The sequence below is a fragment of the Leucoraja erinacea genome, chromosome 7, assembly GCF_028641065.1.
Source record: "Leucoraja erinacea ecotype New England chromosome 7, Leri_hhj_1, whole genome shotgun sequence".
In the NCBI taxonomy this organism is placed as follows: domain Eukaryota; kingdom Metazoa; phylum Chordata; class Chondrichthyes; order Rajiformes; family Rajidae; genus Leucoraja; species Leucoraja erinaceus.
Genome location: NC_073383.1, coordinates 50,126,677 through 50,150,318, shown reverse-complemented (window position 1 = coordinate 50,150,318; position 23,642 = coordinate 50,126,677). Strand labels below are relative to the sequence as shown.

At 42.7% G+C, this 23,642-nt stretch overlaps 1 protein-coding gene across 1 annotated transcript in view; it reads right to left on the bottom strand.

The window, feature by feature from the left end:
* The window catches only part of vps8 (VPS8 subunit of CORVET complex), a 434,442-nt gene that overhangs the window by 282,177 nt on the left and 128,623 nt on the right, over positions 1-23,642 (bottom strand). The window contains exons 30-34 of the mRNA XM_055638558.1: positions 22,503-22,559; positions 20,820-20,902; positions 16,957-17,041; positions 10,018-10,116; positions 8,919-9,008 (exon numbers count right to left, since the gene is read on the bottom strand). Coding sequence (XP_055494533.1) covers positions 8,919-9,008; positions 10,018-10,116; positions 16,957-17,041; positions 20,820-20,902; positions 22,503-22,559 — 414 coding nt within the window. The remainder of the gene's footprint in view (positions 1-8,918; positions 9,009-10,017; positions 10,117-16,956; positions 17,042-20,819; positions 20,903-22,502; positions 22,560-23,642) is intronic.

Sequence of the window (23,642 nt, the reverse complement as noted above, 5' to 3'; positions counted from 1 at the left end):
CATCTGTTATTTATTCATCAAGGTCATCCATCTCCTGTCACCTTCACTGTCCTATTATTACTATTCACATCAAGTATTTTGTTTAAGTTAAACTTCTTTAAAGTTACAATATGAACAACTATGTTCAACTAATGCTATCTACTCAAGTAAAACCTAACCCTAGAAAGTAAGAAAACTTAGTAGGACAACATTTACTACAGAGCTAATAGAGAATAAAGACATTTGAGAAATAGAACCAACCTGCACTCCTGATTCCTCTCCCTCCTTCTGAGCCACCCCCAGCCCTCCTATTTTGTCCCCTTTCTCATACCAATGGTCAGCCCCCATCACCTATCTTCTTAAGTAGACAAAAAATGCTGGAGAAACTCAGCTGGTGAGGCAGCATCTCTGTCGAGACAGTCGAGACCCTTCTTCACACTGATGTCGATGAGGAGGCAGGAAAAAGAAAGGAAGTAGGAGACAGTAGGACTGTGGGAGAAGTGAGAAGGGGGAGGAGAAAGAGGGAGAAAGCAAGGGCTATCTAAAATTTGAGAAGTCAATGTTCATACCGCTGGGATGTAGACTACCCAAGCGATATATGAGATACTGTTCCTCCAATTTGCACTGGACCTCACTCTGGCAATGGAGGAGGCCCAGGACAGAAAGTCAAGTCACATTTATTTATATAGCACATTTAAAAAACAACTCTCGTTGGCCAAAGTGCTTTACATGTTATAAGAATAGAATAGACAAACAAACTACATACATATATACATATAACCCTCGCTCAGTGGACGTCAGGAAAGGCTTGGGAGTATAGATAAGATTTTAGTCTTGACTTAAAGGAGTCGATGGAGGGGGCAGTTTTGATGGGAAGGGGGATGCTGTTCCACAGTCTAGGAGCTGAAACCGCAAAGGCGTGGTCGCCCCTAAGCTTATGCCTAGACCGCGGGATATTCAGCAGCCCCAAGTCGGCCGATCTGAGGGACCTGGAGGTGGAGTGGTGGGTGAGAGCACTTTTAATGTAGGAGGGGGCAAGCCCATTGAGGGCTTTGTAGACATAGAGGAAGGTCTTGAAATGTATACGGAGAGAGGCCAGGATCAGGATGATGTGATCCCTTTTTTGGGTGCCCGTCAGGAATCTTGCTGCGGCGTTTTGGACCAGTTGCAGGCAGGATAGGGAAGATTGGCTGATGCCAGTGTAAAGAGAGTTGCAGTAATCTAGGCGGGAGGAGATAAATGTGTGGATGATCTTTTCAAGGTCATCAAAGTGGAGGAATTGTTTTATTGTAGAAAGGTCAGATTGGGAATGGGAGGCGGAGTTGAAGTGCCGAGCCACCGAGAGATCAGGTTGGTTAAGACGGTCTGAGCGGAGGTGTTCGGCGAAACGTTCGCCGATAATGTGGAGTTGACACCTGCAACAGCAGATGCAGTAGATGAGGTTGGATGAGGTGCAGGTGAGCCTCTGCCTCAGTTGGAAAGACTGATAAGGTCCTTGGATGGAATCGAGGGGGTAGATAAAGGGACAAGTGTTGCATCTCCTGCGGTTGCAAGGGAAAGTACCTAGGGAGGGGCTGATTTGGGTGGGAAGGGACGAATTGACCAGGGAGTTACAGAGGGAATGGTCTATGCCAAAAGCAGAAAGGGGAGGAGATGGGAAGATGTGGCCAATAGTGGAATCTCGTTAGAGGTGGCGACACTGTTGGAGGATTATATGTTGTATGTGACGGCTGACGGGGTGTAAGGTGAGGACAAGGGGTACTCTGTCCTTGTTACGAATAGGGGGAGGGGGAGTAAGAACGCAGCTGCGGGATATAGAGGAGACCCTGGTGAGAGCCTCATCTATAATAGAAGAGAGGAACCCCCATTCCCTGATGAATGAGGACATCTCCGATATCCTTGTATGGAACACCTCATCCGGAGAACAGATGCGTAGTAGGCGGAGGAATTGGGAGTTGGGGGGGGATAGAGTCCTTAACGGAAGCAGGGTGGGAAGCAGGGTATTTGCTTCCCCTTCCTGGTTCCACCAACAACCAACACATTTCAGCTATTGGATCACTTTCCTTCCCCATTGGTTCTGTCTTTCACCTTTCTGATGGTTCTCATTACTACTTTCCTTACTTATTAGATTCTAGATTTGAGAGCCTTAGTGTTCACCCTCGCAATGTAGTTCCAACTGACTTTCTGCTGCTTCTGCAATGTAATTCCAACTGACCTTCTGTCTGCTTTCACCTATCATCCATCTGCCTCTCCCACCCATCCTAACCCCTTCCCCTCCCCTACATTGCTCCATCTTCCTGTCATCCTTGGTACACAAAAATTCAGGAGAAACTCAGCGGGTGCAGCTGCATCTATGGGGCGAAGGAAATAGGCAACGTTTCGGGCCGAAACCTTTCATCAGACTGAAGAAGGGTTTTGGCCCGAAACGTTGCCTATTTCCTTCGCTCCATAGATGCTGCTGCACCCGCTGAGTTTCTCCAGAATTTTTGTGTACCTTCGATTTTCCAGCATCTGCAGTTCCTTCTTAAACACTTCCTGTCATCCTTCACTGCTCCATGATCCATCAATCTTTTACTGGCCCCTGTTCGCATCACTCCTCCCCTCCTCTTTATACTAGCTCCCCTCTTCCTGCTCAGTCGTGATGCAGGCTTTCAACCCATAAAATCTTTCCCCACAGCGAAGCTGCTCAACCAACTGAATTTCTACAGTACATTGTTTGTGCACTAGATATCCAGCATCTGCTGTCTCTTGTGGCTCCACTGCACAACTACAAAGTAGAAATAACCATGTTCAGCATTTCTTCGCTTGTTCTTCACAATGCTGTAGCAACTTATCGGGCAGTTGTCCATTTCTTGGTGGACTGCATTTATTGAACAGTGCAGTTGGACAGTTCGCAATTACTCAACTATTATAAAAATCATTACCATTTGTAATGACATCTTTTACATTTCTATTCACAGAAGGATTGAAGGAAACCACAGATTCCCAATTCACTAAAGTGGGGAGTGTTTTTGGTATATAAATGTAGAAATATATATATTTGTTGAAGATATGATACAGGAGTATAGAAGAAACTCTGAAACCAGGATGCATTACGAAGGCAGAGCTCTACATCACAGCATCTACAGGGTGTGTAGAGCCCGCAGGGAAAACACGGTAAGAATGTACACCAGCACAGAAATCTGTTTAATGTGTCCCTCCAAAGGCAGCCAAGTATAAAATTCTGTGCATACCTCTGGCTCCAGAATCATGAAGTGCCACTATTTAACTCGAAGCTAATGAGTTAAGACTAATGCTCATGGTCAGTCCAAGAAGCAAGTGCTTCACAAATTGACTAACTTAAACATAAATCAGTGACTGTGATGAAGAATAACAAACTGTTTGTCATTAACATTGAGTTAAGGAAAGAGAGACCCATTTGGTGAAAAATTGATTAAAAACGTACCTAATAATTTCCAGTTTGCATTATTCTACACATGTTGGTATGATGGGAACGAAATAACATATTTAAAATTTTTGTCCGTACAAGATTAAATCCAATTGAGGTTCAAAGTGGTGCATTGTAAACTAAAAACGATAACCATTGATATAGTTTAAAGGGCCTGTCCCACTTGGGCGACCTAATCCGCGTCCAGAAGAGTGCGAAGGTGAGGGGCCGGGAAAGCTGAGGAGCGCTGTCTGCGTGATGAAGGGTAAATGGGGGGGGGGTGTGAGAGGGAGGGGGGGGGGGGGGGGGAAGGAGAGGGGGAGAGGGGGGAGGAAGAGGGTGGTGAGGGTGAGGGGGGGAGAGAGAAAGACAAGGAGAGACAGAGGGGAGAAAGGGGGGGGGGGTGGGAAGAGAAGGAAGGGGGGAGGGGGGGGGGGGGGAGGGAAGGGGAGGGGAGGGAAGGGGGGGAAAAAAATTAGCGGAGGGGGGGGGGGAGGGGAAGGGGGGGGGAGGGAAAGGGGGAAGGGGGGGGGGGGAAGGAAGGGGGGGGGGGGAAAGGAAGGGGGGGGGGAGGGCGAAGGGGAGGGAAGGGGAGAGGGGGGGGGGGGGAAGGAAGAGGAAGGGAAGGAGGGAAGGGGAAGGGGAAGGGGGGGAGGGGGGAAGGGGGAGAGAGAAGGGGGGGAAGGAAGGGGGGGGGAAAGGAGGGGAGGGATGGGGGGGGGGGGAGGGAGGAAGAGAGAGGGGGGGGGAAGGGGGGGAGGGGGGGGGGGGGGGGGGGGTGGGGGGGGGGGGGGGGGAGGGGGGGGGGGGGGGAGGGGGGGGGAGGGGGGGAGGGGGGGGGGGGGGGGGGGAGGGAGAGGGGGAGGGGGGGGGGGGAGGGAAGGAAGGGGGGAGGAAGGAAGGAGGGGAAGGGAGGGAGGGGGGGGGGAAGGAAGGGGAAGGGAAGGAAGGGGGGGAGGGAAGGAAGGGGGAGGAAGGAGGGGGAGGGGGAGGAAGGGGGGGGGGGGGGAAGGAAGGGGGGGGGGAGGGAAGAGGAAGGGGGGGGAGGGGGAGGAAGGGGGGAGGGGGAGGGGGAGGGGGAGGGGTGGGGGTGGGGGGAGGGGGGGAGGGAGGGGGGGGAAAGGAGGGGAGGGGGGGGGAAGGGGGGGGATGAAGGAGTGCAGCCACTTTTAGGAAAGACATTTGAAAAAACATGCCTCTATTAGGATGTCGCCAGTTGCAGAATTACTATTAACTATGAACTTCATTTGTTTCAGGAAACAGGATGTCTTTAATATCTTCTTTTGTAATAAAGCAGAGATATATTATAGAAGTTGTGTAGACACTTTACAGTTCTAAGCTTATTCCATTTGGCATCTGTTCATTCCAGAAATATACTTCAAAGAGACATCTGTTCCTTAGTATCTTCACTAAATTGAAATAATTCAGTTGTGTATTTGGACTGCTACTGTGACAAAATGTTTTCCTTTTTCCAATTCTGATTAAGGGTTCCAAGCCTGAAACGTTAATTGTTTCTCTTTCTGCAAATGCTGCCTAACCTGCAATGTTTCCAATATTCTCTGACTTTAATTCAATGTAGCAGAACTGCTGATACAGAATTAAGAATAAGATAGTGTGCAGTGTGCAGTGTCCTACCAGGGGCTCAAACACGCTGGATAAAGTGTACACCAACATCAAGGACGCTTGCAGAGCTCTCCCCTGCCCATCCCTGGGACAATTACCTCTCATTGTTTCTACTGCCTGCATATAAACCCCTCATCCGCAAGACCAAACCTGCAATAAGGACGGTCAAAATATGGCCCGAGGACGCCACCCTACAACTCCAGGACTGCTTTGATCGCACCGACTGGGACCTGTTTGAACAACAGGCAACAAGTGGTACAGAGGTAGACTTGGAGGAGTACACATCCATTGTGCTCTCCTACATCAACTGCTGTGTGGAGACTGTCACATTGGACAAGCAAATAAAGATGTTCCCAAACCGGAAATCCTGGATGAACAAGGAGGTTCAGAATCTGCTAAGGGCACGCAACAATGCCTTAAAATTCAGGGACACGTCTGCCTACAGTGCGGCCAGGTCGAACCTGAACAAAGGCATAAAAAAGGCCAAAGACATCCACAGGCAAAGGGTGGAAGACCACTTCAATACCGCGGACACCAGAAGCATGTGGCAGGGTGTCAGGGACATCACTGACTACAAGCGCAGCCCCGCCTGCCCCCACGGTGATATCACACTGGCCAACGAACTAAACACCTTCTTTGCCCGCTTCGAAACTGGCAACACCACCAGGAGTGGAATAACCCCAGCCATGGTCGAGGGACAGGCCTTAACACTGAGCACTCAGGAGGTACAGTGCGCTCTGCATAGGATCAATCCACGCAAGGCTGCAGGCCCGGATGGAGTCCAGGGAAGGGTACTAAAGGACTGTGCTGTACAGCTGGCGGAGGTATTCACGAGAATCTTTAATCTATCTCTATCTCTTGCAACGGTCCCCAAGGGCCTGAAAACAGCCACCATAGTGCCGGTGCCGAAAAAGTCTAAAGTCACCAACCTGAACGACTACCGCCCGGTTGCCCTAACTCCAATCCCAATGAAGTGCTTCGAAAGGCTGATCCTCTCCCACATCAAATCCAGCATCCCTGCCTCACTGGACTCACATCAATTTGCATACAGGGCAAATAGATCAACAGAGGATGCCACCTCTCTGGCTCTTCACACTGTCCTGACTCACCTGGACAGACAGGGCACGTACGTGAGGATGCTCTTCATTGACTATAGCTCTGCATTCAATACGGTCATCCCCACCAAGCTCACCACCAAACTCCACCAGCTAGGCCTCAGCTCGCCGATATGCAATTGGATCCTGAACTTTCTGACGGAGCGACCGCAGGCAGTGAGACTGAGCCCGCACCTGTCCTCCACTATCACCCTGAGCACCGGCACACCACAGGGCTGTGTACTAAGCCCCATGCTCTACTCCCTCTTCACTCACGACTGTGTTCCTGCATTCGACACCAACACCATCGTGAAGTTTGCAGACGACACAACAGTGATTGGGCTGATCACCAACGGTGATGAAACAAAATACAGAGCGGAGGTGCAGAACCTGGCGGACTGGTGCGCACGTAACAACTTGTCACTAAACACCTCCAAGACCAAGGAGCTGATTATTGACTTCAGGAGGTCCCATAATGGAGAATACGCCCCAATCTCCATTTACGGGGAAAGTGTGGAGAGAGTGCCCAGCTTTAAGTTTCTGGGCACTCACATTTCAGAGGACCTCACATGGTCCACCAACACCGCTGTGCTGGTCAAGAAGGCACAGCAACGACTGTACTTCCTGAGGACATTAAAAAAAACTGGTCTGCCCCAACAGCTGCTGACAACGTTCTACCGCTGCACCACAGAGAGCATATTAACGTATGGCATCTCTGTGTGGTATCTCAGCTGCACAGAGGCAGAGAGGAGAGCTCTTCAGCGCGTCGTCCACAGAGCGCAGAGGATTATTAGGCCACAGCTACCAGCCTTGGAGGGCATCTACCACACATGGTGCCTCAGGACGGCCGTCAGCATCCATAAGGACTCCTCACACCCTTGTAACGGACTGTTCGAACTACTTCCCTCCGGCAGACGTTAGAAGGCCTTCTACGCCGGAACCTCCAGACTCAGGAACAGCTTTATTCCCAGAGCTATAGCGGCTCTGAGCCGGCCCTGCTGAGTGCCCCCCCATCCCCCCTGGACTGTCTCCCTCGGATGGTCACGTCACACAGCTTATTTATTTATTTTACTTTTCTTTTACATCGGTTGGAAGCTGCATACTAAATCACGTTGCACTAATGTGCAATGACAATAAAATATATTATTATTATTATTATTATTATAGTGTTTGCTCGTAGATATGTTTGTTGTGAGATTAAAATTTAGAAACAAAAGTGGCAGAATCAGAAATAACTCTTTCCATTAGTCCATATATGATGCAAAGGAACAAAAAATATATATTATTTTTGGTCTTTTGCTAAATTACAGAAAACGTCAGGACATTTACGACCCCCTAATTCCATTGATGCTCAAATGCTTAAAGATGCTTTACAATAATATTATCAAGCAGATGTGTGGTGCAAGAATATGAAAGGAAGGAGCGAGATGGAGAGATTTGAGAAAGGAATTCCAAAGCTAACAATCAAAAATACAGCTAATCGTGGAGTGATTAAATTCAGGCCAGAATGGGAGGACTGTGGATATCTACAATCTCAAAGGACTGGAGGAACTTGAAGAGTCAGGGAAGGATGGCACCACAGTGGGATGTGAATGCAAAATGAGCCCATTAACATTGTAGTACTGTTTGTGCTATAGGTCAGCATGCCACAGTGAACCGTAAATCGTTCAGTTGAATTAGGATATGGACAGCAGCGTTTTAGTTTTTTTTCCTTATGGGTGTAGAAGGGAGAACTGCCTGATGTATACTAGAATAATTAAATCTGGGGGCAACAATGGCCAATATAGGATAGGAGTAGAATTAGGCCATTCGGCCCATCAAGTCTACTCCACCATTCAATCATGGCTGATCTATCTCTCCCTCATAACCCCATTCTCCTGCCTTCTCCCCATAACCTGACACCTGTACTAATCAAGAATCTATCCATCTCTGCATTAAAAATATCCACTGGCTTGCACTCCACAGCCTTCTGTGACAAATAATTCCACAGATTCACCACCATCTGACTAAAAAAATGTCTCGTCATCTCCTTCCTAAAAGAACGTCCTTTAATTCTAAGGCTATGACCTCTAGTCCCAGACTCACTAAAGGAACATACGAGGAATTATTTTTACTCATCTTCAGAGTAATTGTTATTCATTCAATTGATATTAATGTTCTTGGGGAAAATTAGTTTTAGGTTTATTCAACACAGAGATTCTATGAAAGAAAGTAATTTTCAAATATAAAATTTCACTTTATGTTTATTAAGTCATGTTCGCATCTGATGGATTCACTCACTTGTCACTGAGAAACCACACTATAACCACATTATCCATTCCAGGATTTTAAAATATTTCATAATTTTTCCTCAAACCCTTGGTTTTCAAATGTAATTACTCTATACCAATGATAATAATATTCATGCCTTGTGAGCCAAACGTAAAATAGCAATGCAAGATCTGATCATTGCTCAAAAGCTTTATTATAACTATTTAACTAAATATAACTAAATATTCATGTCACAACATGAAACATGTGGTCCAAAATGTGTTTTTAGATAGCCTCAAATCAAGAACTCTTTCGTAGAATACATAATGTAAAAGCAAAGCGAGAGTTGGCATGGACCATGGTCAGGTGGCCCAGTTTGCAATGCAGGAAGAAAATATTGAAGTTGATGCACGCAGTACTTGTGCATGTTAGAAAAAAACTACAAAAAAACAAATAAAAAGTATGTATAATTTCTTATACAATATTTTCTTTTTACTAAGACTGCATGTTAAATACAAGCAAAAGTATATTGCTAAAATAACTACCTCCAATTGTTCCACAATTGATCGTAGCTCAGTCGAGAAATGCACAGCTAACAACTCAGCTGCTTTTGTGGGATTAATGGACACCAGTTCCTGAAATTGAAAAAAGCAGCAAGTTTACTTCTCCACATAAAATCTGCCAATCTCCTTTATCATGTCTGAACAGAAAATATTGCCTTGTCAAAACAGCTGCAATAAATCACTGTGCAGATTGGACAATGTTACATTTGCATTTTAAAGTATATTGCTAAAATAACTACCTCCAATTGTTCCACAATTGATCGTAGCTCAGTCGAGAAATGCACAGCTAACAACTCAGCTGCTTTTGTGGGATTAATGGACACCAGTTCCTGAAATTGAAAAAAGCAGCAAGTTTACTTCTCCACATAAAATCTGCCAATCTCCTTTAGCATGTCTGAACAGAAAATATTGCCTTGTCAAAACAGCTGCAATAAATCACTGTGCAGATTGGACAATGTTACATTTGTATTTTAATTTTATTGATAAGACATTCAGTTAAAGGCAAACGACACACAAGGCTCTTTTCATAGCACATGATGAAACAAATAAGTGTTAAAAATGGTTATTATAGTATTCACCATGAATCTGGTCAAACTAAAATATAGAAAGATCATTCTTCAAGTGAAATCCAAACATGGCTCTGAGAATCTACCTCCATAAACTAAAGTTAAAATGCAGTTCCACTGATAATCATTGTTAGAACATACATTGATCAATCAAACCTTTATATAATACTTTAAAATGTCCCACTCTTTAATATTCATTTCAATGTTTGCTTCAAGAATTTGAGCAATAAACAGTGGACAATTAACCTCCTAACCACATGGGACTGGAGCACCCTGAGAAAAAAGACACATGACAATGTGCAAATTCCACAAAGACACAATAAGTCAGGATTTTAAATCTGTTGCCAGAGTTTTGTGGCAGCAACTCTGCTAGTTGAACCACTGAGCCACCCAACCCTTAATCCAATTTACAGTGGATATTATTTACAAAAGCTGTGCATTCTCTCTGGTGGTTTGATGCTCCCTTTTCTAGCTCAATACAGCCAAGATATTTGTTAACTGATCAAAAGAGCTACCTTGAAGTGTTCCATGGTTTTATTCCACACAGACTCCTTCTCTTCAGTGCTGTAGCCAGGTATTGACAGCATATTGTGGACATAATTGAAAATCTCCTCCTATAAGTGAGGAAAAGAACATTAACAGAAGCACATGAATTTATCACTGTTACAGGATATAGCAATGTTCAAATTTACTGTCCAATCCTAAATGGTTTACCCTGAAATAGTAGGGCCCTGAGGTACATTGTAGAACAGTAGGACCTTGGTGCAGCAACATAGTTCCCTGAAAGTGGCTTCAGTTTGGTAGGGTGGTGAAGGCTGCTTCTGAATCTTCAGCCTTCATAAACAACATGCTAAAGGATTTCAATTACCCCTTGGTCCAGCCATCGATTTTGACGCACAATGTAAGTTATGACATCCCAAAATAAAACACAATTATTTTTGTTGATGGCATGCTAGAATAGAGTTTGAAATATTCATGCCTCATCAATGTCAAAACATTTTCTTTAAATTCTATTAGTGGGCCTGATCTAATGGCTAAGTTCCAAAATGGGAAGAAAGACAAACATCAAAAGCATATAAAGTGCACAGAAGCAAAAAGCATCTCGTTAAAGTCACAGTTTGTAGAACAGGAGATGAATGTACTCCAAATTTTTCTTTTCGTCAGAATTTAAAACGTTTTAACTTAATAATGCCATGATATGGAATTCAGAATATATAATGCTTTATAGTACAAATTTGATGCAAAGGCAGTTACAGAAACAACATTTACCTTATGCCAAATGAAGAAGTTAAGAGACACCCCAGAGGCATTCACACTCCACTTATTGGAATCGATCCAATCAATCAAGACAAATTGGGAGTTCAGCTGCCAGTGAAACTATCACTTTAGAGACCTGGGCTGCCAAAAATCAAGTTAACAGAAACTGTGGGGAGACTTAAAGAGCAAAGCCTCAATTAACAGCGAGTTTGTGGAAAACGACCAGGATTTGGACTTGGAAGCCTTGTCAATTTTAACAAGCAGGGTTCTACCAAACACTGATACAGGACCTAATGTGATCAAATAGGATTAGCATAAATATTTCATGTTCGGCATAGACAGGGTGGGCGAAACGGGCCCATTTTTGAGCTGCATACTTCCACGATTCTGCACATGCAGTCAGATGGATAACTTAGTGAATGTTTTTGAGTGTGAATCTAATGGCAGGAGGCTGCAGCCAATGTGAAAAGTTTCCAGTAATTGGAATAACTCACGATGAGTGTTTGTGCAGGAAGGGGGAGGAAGAACAGGGGGCCGCTGTAATGAGCATGTGATGCAGATCAGATGAGATGGAGACTGACGGAGGAAACAGAGAAATCTCTTCCAATGCTCATTTTCCCATATTTGTTATATAGGAAGTCATTCAACCCATTAGGTCCATGCTAGAGCAATCCCATTCCTCTAGTTATTTCACTGAAACCTATACCTTCATGCAACAAGGGGTCACAGTTTAAGGATAAGAAGGAAGTCGTTTAGGACCGAGATGAGAAAATCATTTTTTACACAGAGAGTGGTGAATCTGTGGAATTCTCTGCCACAGAAGGTAGTTGAGGCCAGTTCATTGGCTAGATTTAAGAGGGAGTTAGATGTGGCCCTTGTGGCTAAAGGGATCAGGAGGTATGGAGAGAAGGCAGGTATGGGATATTGATTTGGATGATCAGCCATGATCATATTGAATGGCAGTACAGGCTCGAAGGGCCGAATGGCCTACTCCTGCACCTATTTTCTATGCAAGGCCATTAACACCAACCCCACCTCCACTGGGGACAATATACAGTGTTTAATTAACCTGACCAACCCCATACTTTTGAGATTGTAGGATGAAATAAGAGGAAACTGTGTACCCACAGTTATGTAACCCACTCGTTCACATGGAGAACATGCAAACTCCATACAGACGGTATCCCCTGTCAAGGATGAACCTGGTTCGCTAGAGATTAGAGACAGCTGCACCACCTGTGATGCCATTGCAGACTGACCTTGGAACAATGGGAGAAGTGGTGACTACCTCACACGAGGCAGAAACATTTGTTCAGTTCAGAGAGGCATGTCTGCTTCCGTGTTCCACATTTATCTTTTATACTAACTAGCTGGATCTTCCAGGTCCAGGATTTGATGTAACGTGCACCACTCAACCTTTAAATGATAACATCAATGGGTATTGCCTGGCTTGATACTAATCTGCCCTTCTTAAGCGAGGACAGCCTTTTTCCTACCCAAATTAATTCATACTGAAGAACAGTATCAGTATCAAGGCACAGTTAGAATAGAAAGGAAACTGATTGGCTTCAGTTAGACCTTTAGATCCTCCAGACATAACAGAGAAGGATGTGAAGTTCCAGGGAGAATGCAGAAAAGATTTACTTGAGAGGTTCCAGGAATTAAGAATTTCAGGAATTAAGAATTTCAGTAATTAAGTTTAACTGGTGAAAACACATATTTATTTTATAATATTAAAAAAAAAATCAATTTGCCAAATGAGCCAAATTTGTCATAATTAAATATTTAAGACAGCATAAGACCTAGAGATCACAGGTCACCAAAATAATGCACTAGAGGTGAAGGAAATAGGGGCTCAATGAGGTAAGAAACAGAACAATTTGGGCTTTAATTATCAAAAGATTGGCAAATGCCAACGAGGATAGATGAGAAATAATGTTTCACCAAGCTGGGTTGTCCTGAACAGGGGTCACAGTCTCAAAGTACGCGGCTGTATTCAGGATTCAGATGAAAAGAAATGTCTTCAACAAAAGGGTTGACAACACATTGGGATTCTTACTCCAAGAACATTATTCAGTTACTGAGTATTTTCAGTGCACAGACTGCTAACAATGTTTCAGGTTTTAAGTGATATGCAGTTAAGACAGGCGAGATAACAGATCAGACATGATCTGTTTGAATGAGGAGGTGGTAAGAAGGGTCGAGTAGCCTACTCCTGATTCTAATTCGTGTTCTTCTGGAAATTGCTTGCTGTGATGTGGCCCGGCTAATCTCCCAACCCGGCCAATCTCCAGCCGCTCCCTAGCTTTGACAAAGGTCAATCGCTTATATCAGCACAGACATTGTGGGCCAAAGGGCCTGTTTCTGTGCTGGACTGTTCCATATCGCATGTTCAATGTATTTACATTCAAAATAGTCCTAAATTGCCTAGGGCCGCATCCCAATGTAGAAATATGGAACATACAGTGTAAAGCCACTAAGGTTATTGGTAAAGAAGTGGAATTATGAGAACAAACTTAAGATGCAGGGATTAATTCCACCAATGCACATATAAGGATAAAGAGATGATCAATGTATGAAAATAATGAAGGGTCACAAATTCTGTGATAAGACATTATATATTTAAAAAATATAACTGTGAAAATGATATCAGAAAGTATATCGACCCCCTTCCCTCTCTCTCTACACCCTCCCCCCCTCTCCACCCCCCTCTCTCGCCGAGCCTACGCAGTTGGGGTTTATGCGTGAGTGGATAGGGCGGGGAATGGGGTAAAAGGAGCGAATGATTAATATTAATATAATATCAAGCGGGGGGGTTAGTGAATGATTAATGTTAATGTAATATCAAGTGGGGGTGTGTGTGTGTGTGTGTGTGTGTGGGGGGTGGTTAATGTGTGTGTGTGTGACGTCGAATGCCAGCGCCCCCCCCCCAACCCCCACCCACCCACAACTGGTCCCACTTGGTCTAGTTATCAATAAAACTGGGCAGAGTGGAATATAGTTATACCATAAAAATGTCATGGTGCCTGTAGTATTATAACTGAACATTGGTATCTCAGAGGTGGAGATCCCTTAAGCAAGTATTTGTTAATTAATACAACTCAAATGTTAGCACACATATATACCCTTTTCATTTCCAAAGAAATTATAATTTACAAAAAAAAAACCTAATCAGATTATTACATTCAGCCCTAGCTAGCTACTAATCTCCAAAAAGACAGCATATCGACAAAGTAGATTTGCCAAAGTCTGTTAAAATAACAGATGATGGAATGTCATACAAATTTTATATGGCACTGTAGGGTTTCAACTCAGAGACAGCCTGTGCATGCGATTTTTATTGGAAATAAAAGCTAATAAGTAGATCTCTGTGTATTTTCTGAAATGCAAAAATGGAATCCCCAGAAAAACAGCGAAAGACATCTGATTAAATGATGAATAAAATGAAGGCCTAAAGCCAGAATTACTGCCAATTAAATAGAATGATTGCCTCCAACATGTGCATAGACTGTTTATACAACTGACTCCCGTCTGCCCAATGCAGTACTTGGAATGAATTATTTGCTGTACAGTTAAACCAAAATTCTCACATTGCTCTCTTGATAAATCTCTATTTCTCAATCAAGAAAATGAGCACAGTAATCACAAAATGATGAGCAGTCCACTCATAGATAAATACTCAAGGCTAAACTGAACTTGCCACATTTCCCCAGCAGTTCTATTGCAGTCTTAGCTAACTGTCACAACAGTTGAGTCACACAGTAATGTAGAAACAGTGAGTCTACTTATTTGAACAGAAAGGTATGAATGCAGGAGACAAAGGGAAATTTAATATTATTGAGACTTCTCTCAATTAATTGTGTGTTCCTTCAAGTTTGTAATTATTTTTAAATATTTTGGGCAATAATTAATTTAATATTTTCTATTTCATAAAAATAAGATATTTTTAAAGAAGTGTTTAAGTATTTTCCACAATTTAAAATCCTTCACAGGTTTGTGTTTCAGTGAAACTAGGGCATGGCTTAGTTGGCTGTCAAAGTTTGTTCAGCAGTTTTGATGGTAAGGCTTTTCCTGTGAAATTTAAAAAAAAAAAAATCGGAAATAAAACCAGAAAATATTGGAAACCTCAGCAGGTCAGACAGCATTTGTAGAAAGAGAACCAGTCAACATTTCAGGCTGGAACACTTGATCCGCACTCGAGAAAACAAGTTAGTTTTAGATAGCAAAATAGGTGGGGATGGGTAGAAAAATGGGCATTCTCCAATAGAGTGAGAACAAACATCTCAACCCCTGTAATTAATGCTCTACCAAAGGAACGCAAGCTTGCAAAGTACTTTCTTTGCTATCATCTCTCTGTGTCGCCACTTTCTGGGATTTATTTATCTGTACACTGAGGTCTCTCTTTTCCGCAACACTCTTCACATAACAAAATGCAACACTTTGCAGTTGTCCAAAGAAAGTTCCACCTGCCCTTCCTTCGTCCACTTCCCGAGTTTTCCGCAGAAACCTCAGACACCGAAAGTGGCGACATAGAATCTTCTTCACCGTCCATTACATCATAAAATATGGTGTAATCTGCAAACTTACAAAAGCTATTAACAACATTGTCATCCAGATCGTTAACACAGACGACAAACAACAGTGGACTCAGCACCAATCCCAGTGGAACACCATTGGACACAGGCCTCTAAATTAAAGCAACCCTCCACTACCCTCTGACTCCTTAAATCAACTCAATTTAATATCCAATTGGCGAGCTCATCCTGGATCCAATGTGATCTAACCTTCCAGATTAGACTATCATCTAGACTCTCACTCAATCCAATGAGACAATGTCAACCTCGTTGCCCTTGTCAATTCTCATCTGCCCTTAAAAAACATCCATTTGTGAGATACAATTTCCCATGCACAAAGCTATCTCTAATCAGAATTAAATTGAGTCCTGAAGACTGCAATGTCCCAGTTAAAAGATGAGATACTGCTCCTCAGGCTTGCATTGAGCCTCATTATAACAGTGCAGAAGGCAACAGATAGCGAGGTCAGAGTGGGAGTAGAGCAGTGAATTCAAACGGCAGTCAACAGAAGCTCAGGGTTGTCCCTGTGGTCTTACTCCAAACATTCTGCAAACCAATCACTCAATATGTGTTTGGCATCTCCAATGTAGAGTACCGTTTCTTTCCAAGAGAGGATATTATATCATACAAGATTCTGCAATCAGGCAGAACATTGCCATTTTGGATCTGGATGGCTTGGGGCCAGCAAATCTGGAAGAAGACCTCTGCCTGTGTAACGGCAGCCAGCAGAAACAGCTTGTCATGGTCGGCCACTTCTACACACACATTTTGCTTGTATAATGAGCCAGTATTAATTAAGAAATTAATTAGTCTAACAAAATGAAAAAGTGAGTTATTTCTAATTGCATACTTGGAAATGGAAATAAGAGATAATGATTTAATCTGTTCTAATTTTGTTAAAGCAGTCAGTATATATGTCACAGAACCAAAAATCCCTTTACGAACACTTGCATGAACAAATAATGCTAAACAACGTTGTGGTACATACTCTGAAGGAAACCCTATTTCCTAGTGGAGAATCAGGATTGCAGTGCTCCACAACTTTCTCTGTCCCACAATCCATTTGACTGCACATTACTTAACTTTTACAAACAAACAAACAATCTGGTGAAGGAACTCAGCAGGTCAAACAGCACCTGCGGAGGGAAATGGACAGTCGGCATTTCAAGTCGGGACCCATTATCTGGAGTGGAATCATTAAACTTTTGCTGAAGGAAGAAAATGACTTTTGATTGCTGTCAGCATTCACTCAGCTGTAAATAATTTTTCTGCCTTGAAGGACCATGTACGATCTTCATTGATCTTCAGAATTCACGGAGTCTGGACACCCCATACAACAGCTAATCTCTGAGCCTTATCCAATGGTTGCTCAACCATATCTTATTCAAACCAATGTATATCAGTGTTTTGTAAAAAAACGAATTGTGACATTTCAGCTGTACTTTTTAATGGACTGTAATCGTTACATGAAATTTTGGCAGTTTGAATAATATTGCATGTTATTATTTTTAATGTAATATTGTATGCATTTGCAGCGATTGTGGTGTATTTGGAAGAATTAAGCACATATTCAAGTATTATGCAATACAATTATTAAAGCCTATTCTACGTTCAGATATATACCTGCCGAAGTTGGTCATTCAGGTAACAACAGATAACCTTGTCGTAGAGTTGTTTCTTCTCGTACATGAATTCACAGACTTGGTAGCTGGAAAGAAAAATCTGTGATTACAATATAATACTTGGAAAATAACACTTAACCTACCCTCACCCTCCTCTCAGGATAACAGAGTCAGCTGAAAAGATATGGGAGTGATTCAAACTATTTCATTACCTTTCATTTCCTCAGCCAGGGTCAATAAAGATAAATGAGCCAAACTAACTCCCTGATCTGAAACTATTATGGTTCTAAACCTATACTGATTTTCTGAGTGGGAGGAGGATGAATTAGTAAATAAGAACATTTGATTAAAGTTGTTCAAATATATACACACGCTTCATCTACAACTTTTCAGTCATTTTGTCTCTAATAATAGAGAATACATTGCATTAATTACATAACTTCAAATCAGAAGGGCTCCATGTAATTGTGATCAATTACATTACCGACAGCATGCATTTCTGCACTTTATGTATTTTTTGGTAAACCAGCATCTGGTTCCTTGTATCTACTACATTGCTGCATATTTGCTTTTAAACTATTGTACTTGTAACTTCTCTGTTGTCATGGAAAGTCTTCAATGTGCTTGAAAATAGAAATAAAAGGTGTACCAGAATGCTGCCTGGATTAGGTATTATTAGCCAAAAGCAGAGGTTGGACGAACTTGAATTGTATTATCTGGAATGTTGGAGGCTGAGGGTAGACCTGATAGAAGTACATAAAATTATGAGAGGCTAAAATTATAGGGTAGAAGGTCAGACCCTTTTTCCAAGGGTGGAAATATCAAACATTAGAGGGCATAGCTTTAAGGTAAGAGGGACAAAGTTTAAAGGAGATGTCTAGGGCATTTTCTTTTTACACAGAGGGTTGGGTGCCTGGAACATGCTGCCATGGTTGATGGTGGAGGCAGATATGATAATGGTGTTTCATTTAGGCATATGAATATGCAAGGAATAGAGGGATATAGATCATGTGCAGGCAGATGAGATTAATTTATCTTGACATTATATTTGGCACAAACATTGTAGACCGAAGGGTCTATTTCTGTGCAGTACTTTTATGTTCTATGAAATAATAATTTGGTTTCTTTTTGCACAGATTCTGCCTCATCAGCATTCATCTTCTTTCACTGAGATTTCCAGTATCCAGAGTATTGATTTTTACAGAACGATATCTATATGTCTTCTTTCCTCAGATTGAAATACTTAAATAATTATGTAAATTGAAATTAATGCACTCCAAATTCTGCAACCAAATGCTTGTTAATCTCTATGCTAACTTCGAAACACAATGGTTTGAGGTTGGATTAATTTACATGTAACCTGCAAAGCGAATACTTCGCAATTAGAAGCCAGTGGGATGCTGCAAGGCTCGGTGCTGGGACCCCAGTTATTTACAATATATATCAACGATTAAGACAAGGGAATTAAATGTGACATCTCCAAGTTTTCGGATGACACAAAGCTGGGTGGCAGTGTGAGCTGCGAGGAGGATGCTGTGAGGCTGCAGGGTGACTTGGATAGGTTGGGTGAGTGGGCAGATGCAGTATAATGTGGATCAATGTGAGGATATCCAGTTTGGTGACAAGAACAGAAAGGCAGATTAATATCTGAATGGGTGCCAGATTAGGAAACTGAAGGTGCAACGAGACCTGGGTGTGCATGTACATCGGTCATTGAAAGAAAGCATGCAGGTACAGCAGGCAGTGAAGAAAGCTAATGGCATGTTGGTCTTCACAGCGAGAGGATTTGAGTATAGAAGCAAGGAGGTCCTACTGCAGTAGTACAGGGGCCTAGTGAGACCGCACCTGGAGTATTGTGTGCAGTTTAGGTCTCTTACTTTGAGGAAGGACATTGTTGCTATTGAGGGAGTGCAGCGTAGGTTCACCAGGTTAATTCCCGCGATGGCGGGACTGACGTATGATGAAAGAATGGGTCGACTGGCCTTGTATTCACTGGAATTTAGAAGGATGAGAGGGAATCTTATAGAAACATATAAAATTCTTAAAGGATTGGATAAGCTAGATGCAGGAAAAATGTTCCCGATGTTGGGGCAGTCCAGAACCAGGGGTCACAGTTTAAGTATAAGTGGTAGGCCATTTTGGACTGAGATGAGGAAAAACGTTTTCACCCAGTGAGTTGTGATTCCGTGGAATTCTCTGCCACAGAAGGCAGTGGTGGCCAATTCACTAGATGTTTTCAAGAGTGTTAGATTTAGCTCTTAGGGCTAAAGGAATCAAGGGATATGGGGAAAAAGCTGGAACAGGGTACTGATTTTAGATGATCAGCCATGATCATATTGAAAGGCCGAATAGCCTTCTCCAACACCTGTTTTTATATTTCACACTATCTCATGATGTTAAACTTTCTGAGCATTATTCTGAACCATAACATAACTGACCACTTGAATAATTCTGAAATGTTAACATTCCTATTCCAAGTCCTATACATTAGGTTTGGACATTACAAAAAAAACGTTTTTACATAGGAAATTTATTTTGGTAAAGGACAGAATATTGATAACTAGGACTAGCTAGAATTTAGAACTGTAAAATATAGGGTGTTTATTTAGCTCTGGTAGATTTAAGTTTAATTGTATAATACTATTTGCTGTTTAGCACGGTGAATGAAAGTTGACTTTGCATCAAATGAAATGTGATAATTATCATTTTAAGATCATTTAATGTCACTCTGAAAAGTCAACAGGCCCAAAAGTCATCCAAGTGATCCCAAACCCTCTAATGCTTCGACATTCAGTGGCATCAAAACCCACCAAACTCATTTGACAAAAAGTAAATAGCAATTGGAAAGGATTATAATTCTGTTCCATTACTAATTTCAGTCTACCTACAACTGCATCTTACTGTGCTTTACTACATAACAAAGAAGAAAACAGCTGAAACTAGGATGAAAACATAATTCAGAGATTCTCAATGTGATAAATGTAAAAGAAAAACAAAAATACTGCTGATGCTGGAAATCTGGAATAAAAATAGAAAATAGTGGAGACACTCGGCAGGTCAGGAAGCATCTGTGGAAAGAGATTCGGACAAAGAATCTGCGATCACAACCATTAATTGTTTCCCTTTCCACAGATGCTCACTGACCCGCTGGATATTTCCAATGAGACCATTTTGTGATAAAGTACTGACTGAGAATGAATTCCTTCATTTGTCTCAAAGCTGTGCTTAATTTATATGTCTAAACTCGTTCCCTTATCAACAGAAACATTTTAACATGAAACCAGGCAAGAGTGGTAATGCAAATATGCTCAAGACTGGAAATAAATTCTTGGCCACATTGACCATTGATTTGTTATAGTCTATCAGCTGCAGAGAAACAAATTAGAAAAGGGCATTAACTAAGTGCTTTTTAGGTACTAATTAAGAAATTAGTACCTACTGGTTGATACCCAGTAGTCATAAATTAAACTAAAAAATGTACCTACTTATTTTATACCCTCTGAAGGAGATAGAAGGCACACTTTAGTCAAGACGTAGCTCATTTAATCCAGACGACAAAAAAGACAGAAGTTGGACATTTTGCAAGAGAGAATGAATAAAGGCAGTTTATTTCAACAGTTAGAGGATATGGTTTGCCAAGACATCCTTTTACATCCAAGAATTTGGAAAACCTCACACATATTCCTTTGACTTTAGGATACTACTGAAAAACAAATTTACCTTTTGAATTTTCAAGTGGATATAAATATCGTTCATTTACAGCAATATTATCAATCACAGACACAAAGCATATCTTTCAACAATACGAATTTCTTGCTTCAGCAACTGGATATAATCGAGTTGAAACCCTTAAACACAACTTACAATGCAGCTTTCTCTGCCATAGCAATCAGTCTGCACTCATCAAACTGCACAATTCCTCCAGCCTGAAGCAGCTCCAGAAGAACCTATGAATAAAATAAATCGTGTCATATAAAAATACCACAGCAGATTACAGTGCCCTCCATAATATTTGGGATAAAGACCCATCATTTATTCTGCCCATCTCCCCCCACATCTTCCCATCTCCCCCCATGTCTGCCTTCCGCAAAGACCGCTCCCTCCGTAACTCCCTTGTCAATTCTTCCCTTCCCTCCCGTACCACCCCCTCCCCGGGCAATTTTACTTGCAACCGCAAGAGATGCAACACTTGTCCCTTTACCTCTCCCCTCGACTCCATTCAAGGACCCAAGCAGTCGTTCCAGGTGCGACAGAGGTTCACCTGCATCTCTTCCAACTTCATCTAATGCATCCGCTGCTCTAGATGTCAGCTGATCTACATCGGTGAGACCAAGCGGAGGCTTGGCGATGGTTTCGCTGAACAACTCCGCTCGGTCCGCAATAACCAACCTGACCTCCAGTTGGCTCAGCACTTCAGCTCCCCCTCCCATTCCGTATCCAACCTCTCTGTCCTGGGTCTCCTCCATGGCCAAAGCAAGCAACACTGGAAATTGGAGGAACAGCACCTCATATTCCGCTTGGGGAGGGTGCATCCTGGGAACAAACATTGAATTCTCCCAATTTTGTTAGCCCTTGCTGTCTCCTCCCCTTCCTCAGCCCCCGGGCTGTCTCCTCCCATCCCTCAGCCCTCGGGCTCCTCCTCCTCCTTTTTCCTTTCTTGTCACTGCCCTCCACCCCCCCCCCCCCCCCCCCCCCCACCTCCCATCAGTCTGAAGAAGGGCTTCGGCCCGAAACGTTGCCTATTTCCTTCGCTCCATAGATGCTGCAGCACCCGCTGAATTTCTCCAACATTTTTGTGTACCATAATTTATTTATTTGCCTCTGTACTCCACACTTTGAGATTTGTAGTAGAAAAAAAAATCACATGCGGTTAAAGTGGACATTGTCAGATTTTAATAAAGGCCATTTTTATAATTTTGGTTTCACCATGTAGAAATTACACCATGTTTATACATAGTCTCCCCCCCCCCCCCCCCCCTTTCAGGGCACCATAATGTTTGGGACACAGCAATGTCATGTAAATGAAACTGGTCATGTTTAGTATTTTGTTGCATATCCTTTGCATGCAATGACTGCTTGAAGTCTGCGATGCATGGACATCACCAGTTGCTTATTGCCTGTTCTATCTGCTCAATGCCCTCAACAAAACAACTAGAATTATCTTTCCAATATTAAATGCTTATAAATTAAGTTGTTGTGGTTCACAAAATAATTAAGGGATGTTAAGAGAATTTACACTATATTACTTTCAAGCTCCACATCCTGCTTCATTTAATCCTTCCTCCCCCCGATCCTGTTTTTAAGTAGAATTTTAAGATTAGGCAGCGTTCACCGATTTAACCTTTTTTGCATTTGGCACGACTGTTCAGGTGGCTGCAATGACTGGTGTTGACACTTCACAGCGAAATGCATCTCTGCATCAAACAGCTCTTTGGCATATCAAAATTTAACCTTGGGAATTAGAAATAGGAAAATGGGATTCTTGCAATCTAAATTATGCAATTATACAATCCGATTCTACATCCCAGCACATCAGGCCACTTTCACCTGTTGCCTCTCTGCATGTCGAGATTCATCGTCAGGACTGCACAGGAACTCGAGAACCTAAAAGATTCAAAAATGTACATTTTTTAAGAAGTGGTTTAAAATTATTGCTTAAATAAAATAGTTGATCATTTTCCTTGCTTAAACTTATCCACCCCCATTTCTTATGCAATCATTGCCTTTAGTTTTGGAGTAAACCAAAACAAAATTATTTGTCAGTGCCTCTCTTAAACAGTAGCAAGGTACTTTGAGAATGAAAGGCACAGACTAAGGCACAGATGTATTACTGGGTATTTTCTTATTCACATAACAGAGCAAATCAAGTCCTGAATTATTTTGCAGATAAAAGAATTTGAGTTTACAAGGTACAGCATGGAAACTGGCCCTTCTGCCTAGCGAGTCCATGCCAACCACTGACCACTCGTACACTAATGATCTACTACACTGGCACATTAGTACCACTGTCCCGCTGAGTTAAAAAGTCTGAAGAAGAGTCTCGACCTGAAACGTCACCCATTCCTTCTCACCAGAGATGCTGCCTGTCCCGCTGTTAAAAAGTCTAAAATCAACCACGACTAATTTCCATCCTGCAGTTAAATTCACTTGGACCATCTCTGACATCTCCCTACCATTTCTGGATCTCACCGTCTCCATCACAGGAGACAGACAATTGACCGACATCTTTTACAAACCTACTGACTTCCATTGCTATCTAGACTGCACTTCTTCTCACCTTGCTTCCTGTAAAGACTATCTCCTACTCCCAATTCCTCCGTCTATGCCGCATCTGCACCCAGAATGAGATTTTACATACTACATCATCAGAGATGTCCTCATTCTTTAGGAAACGGGGGCTCCCCTCTTCCATTATAGATGAGGCTCTGACTGGGGTCTCCTCGATATCCTGCAGCTCCGCTCTTGCTCCCCCTCCCCCCATTGGCAACAAGGATAGAGTCCCCCTTGTCCTCACCTTCCACTCCATCAGCCGTCAAATACAGCATATTCCAACATATTCCCCACCTCCAACGGGATCCCACTACTGGCCACATCTTCGCATCTCCACCCTTCCTGCTTTCCGCAGAGACTGTTCCCTTCGCAACTCCCTAGTCAACTCGTCCCTTCCCACCCAAATCACCCCCTCCA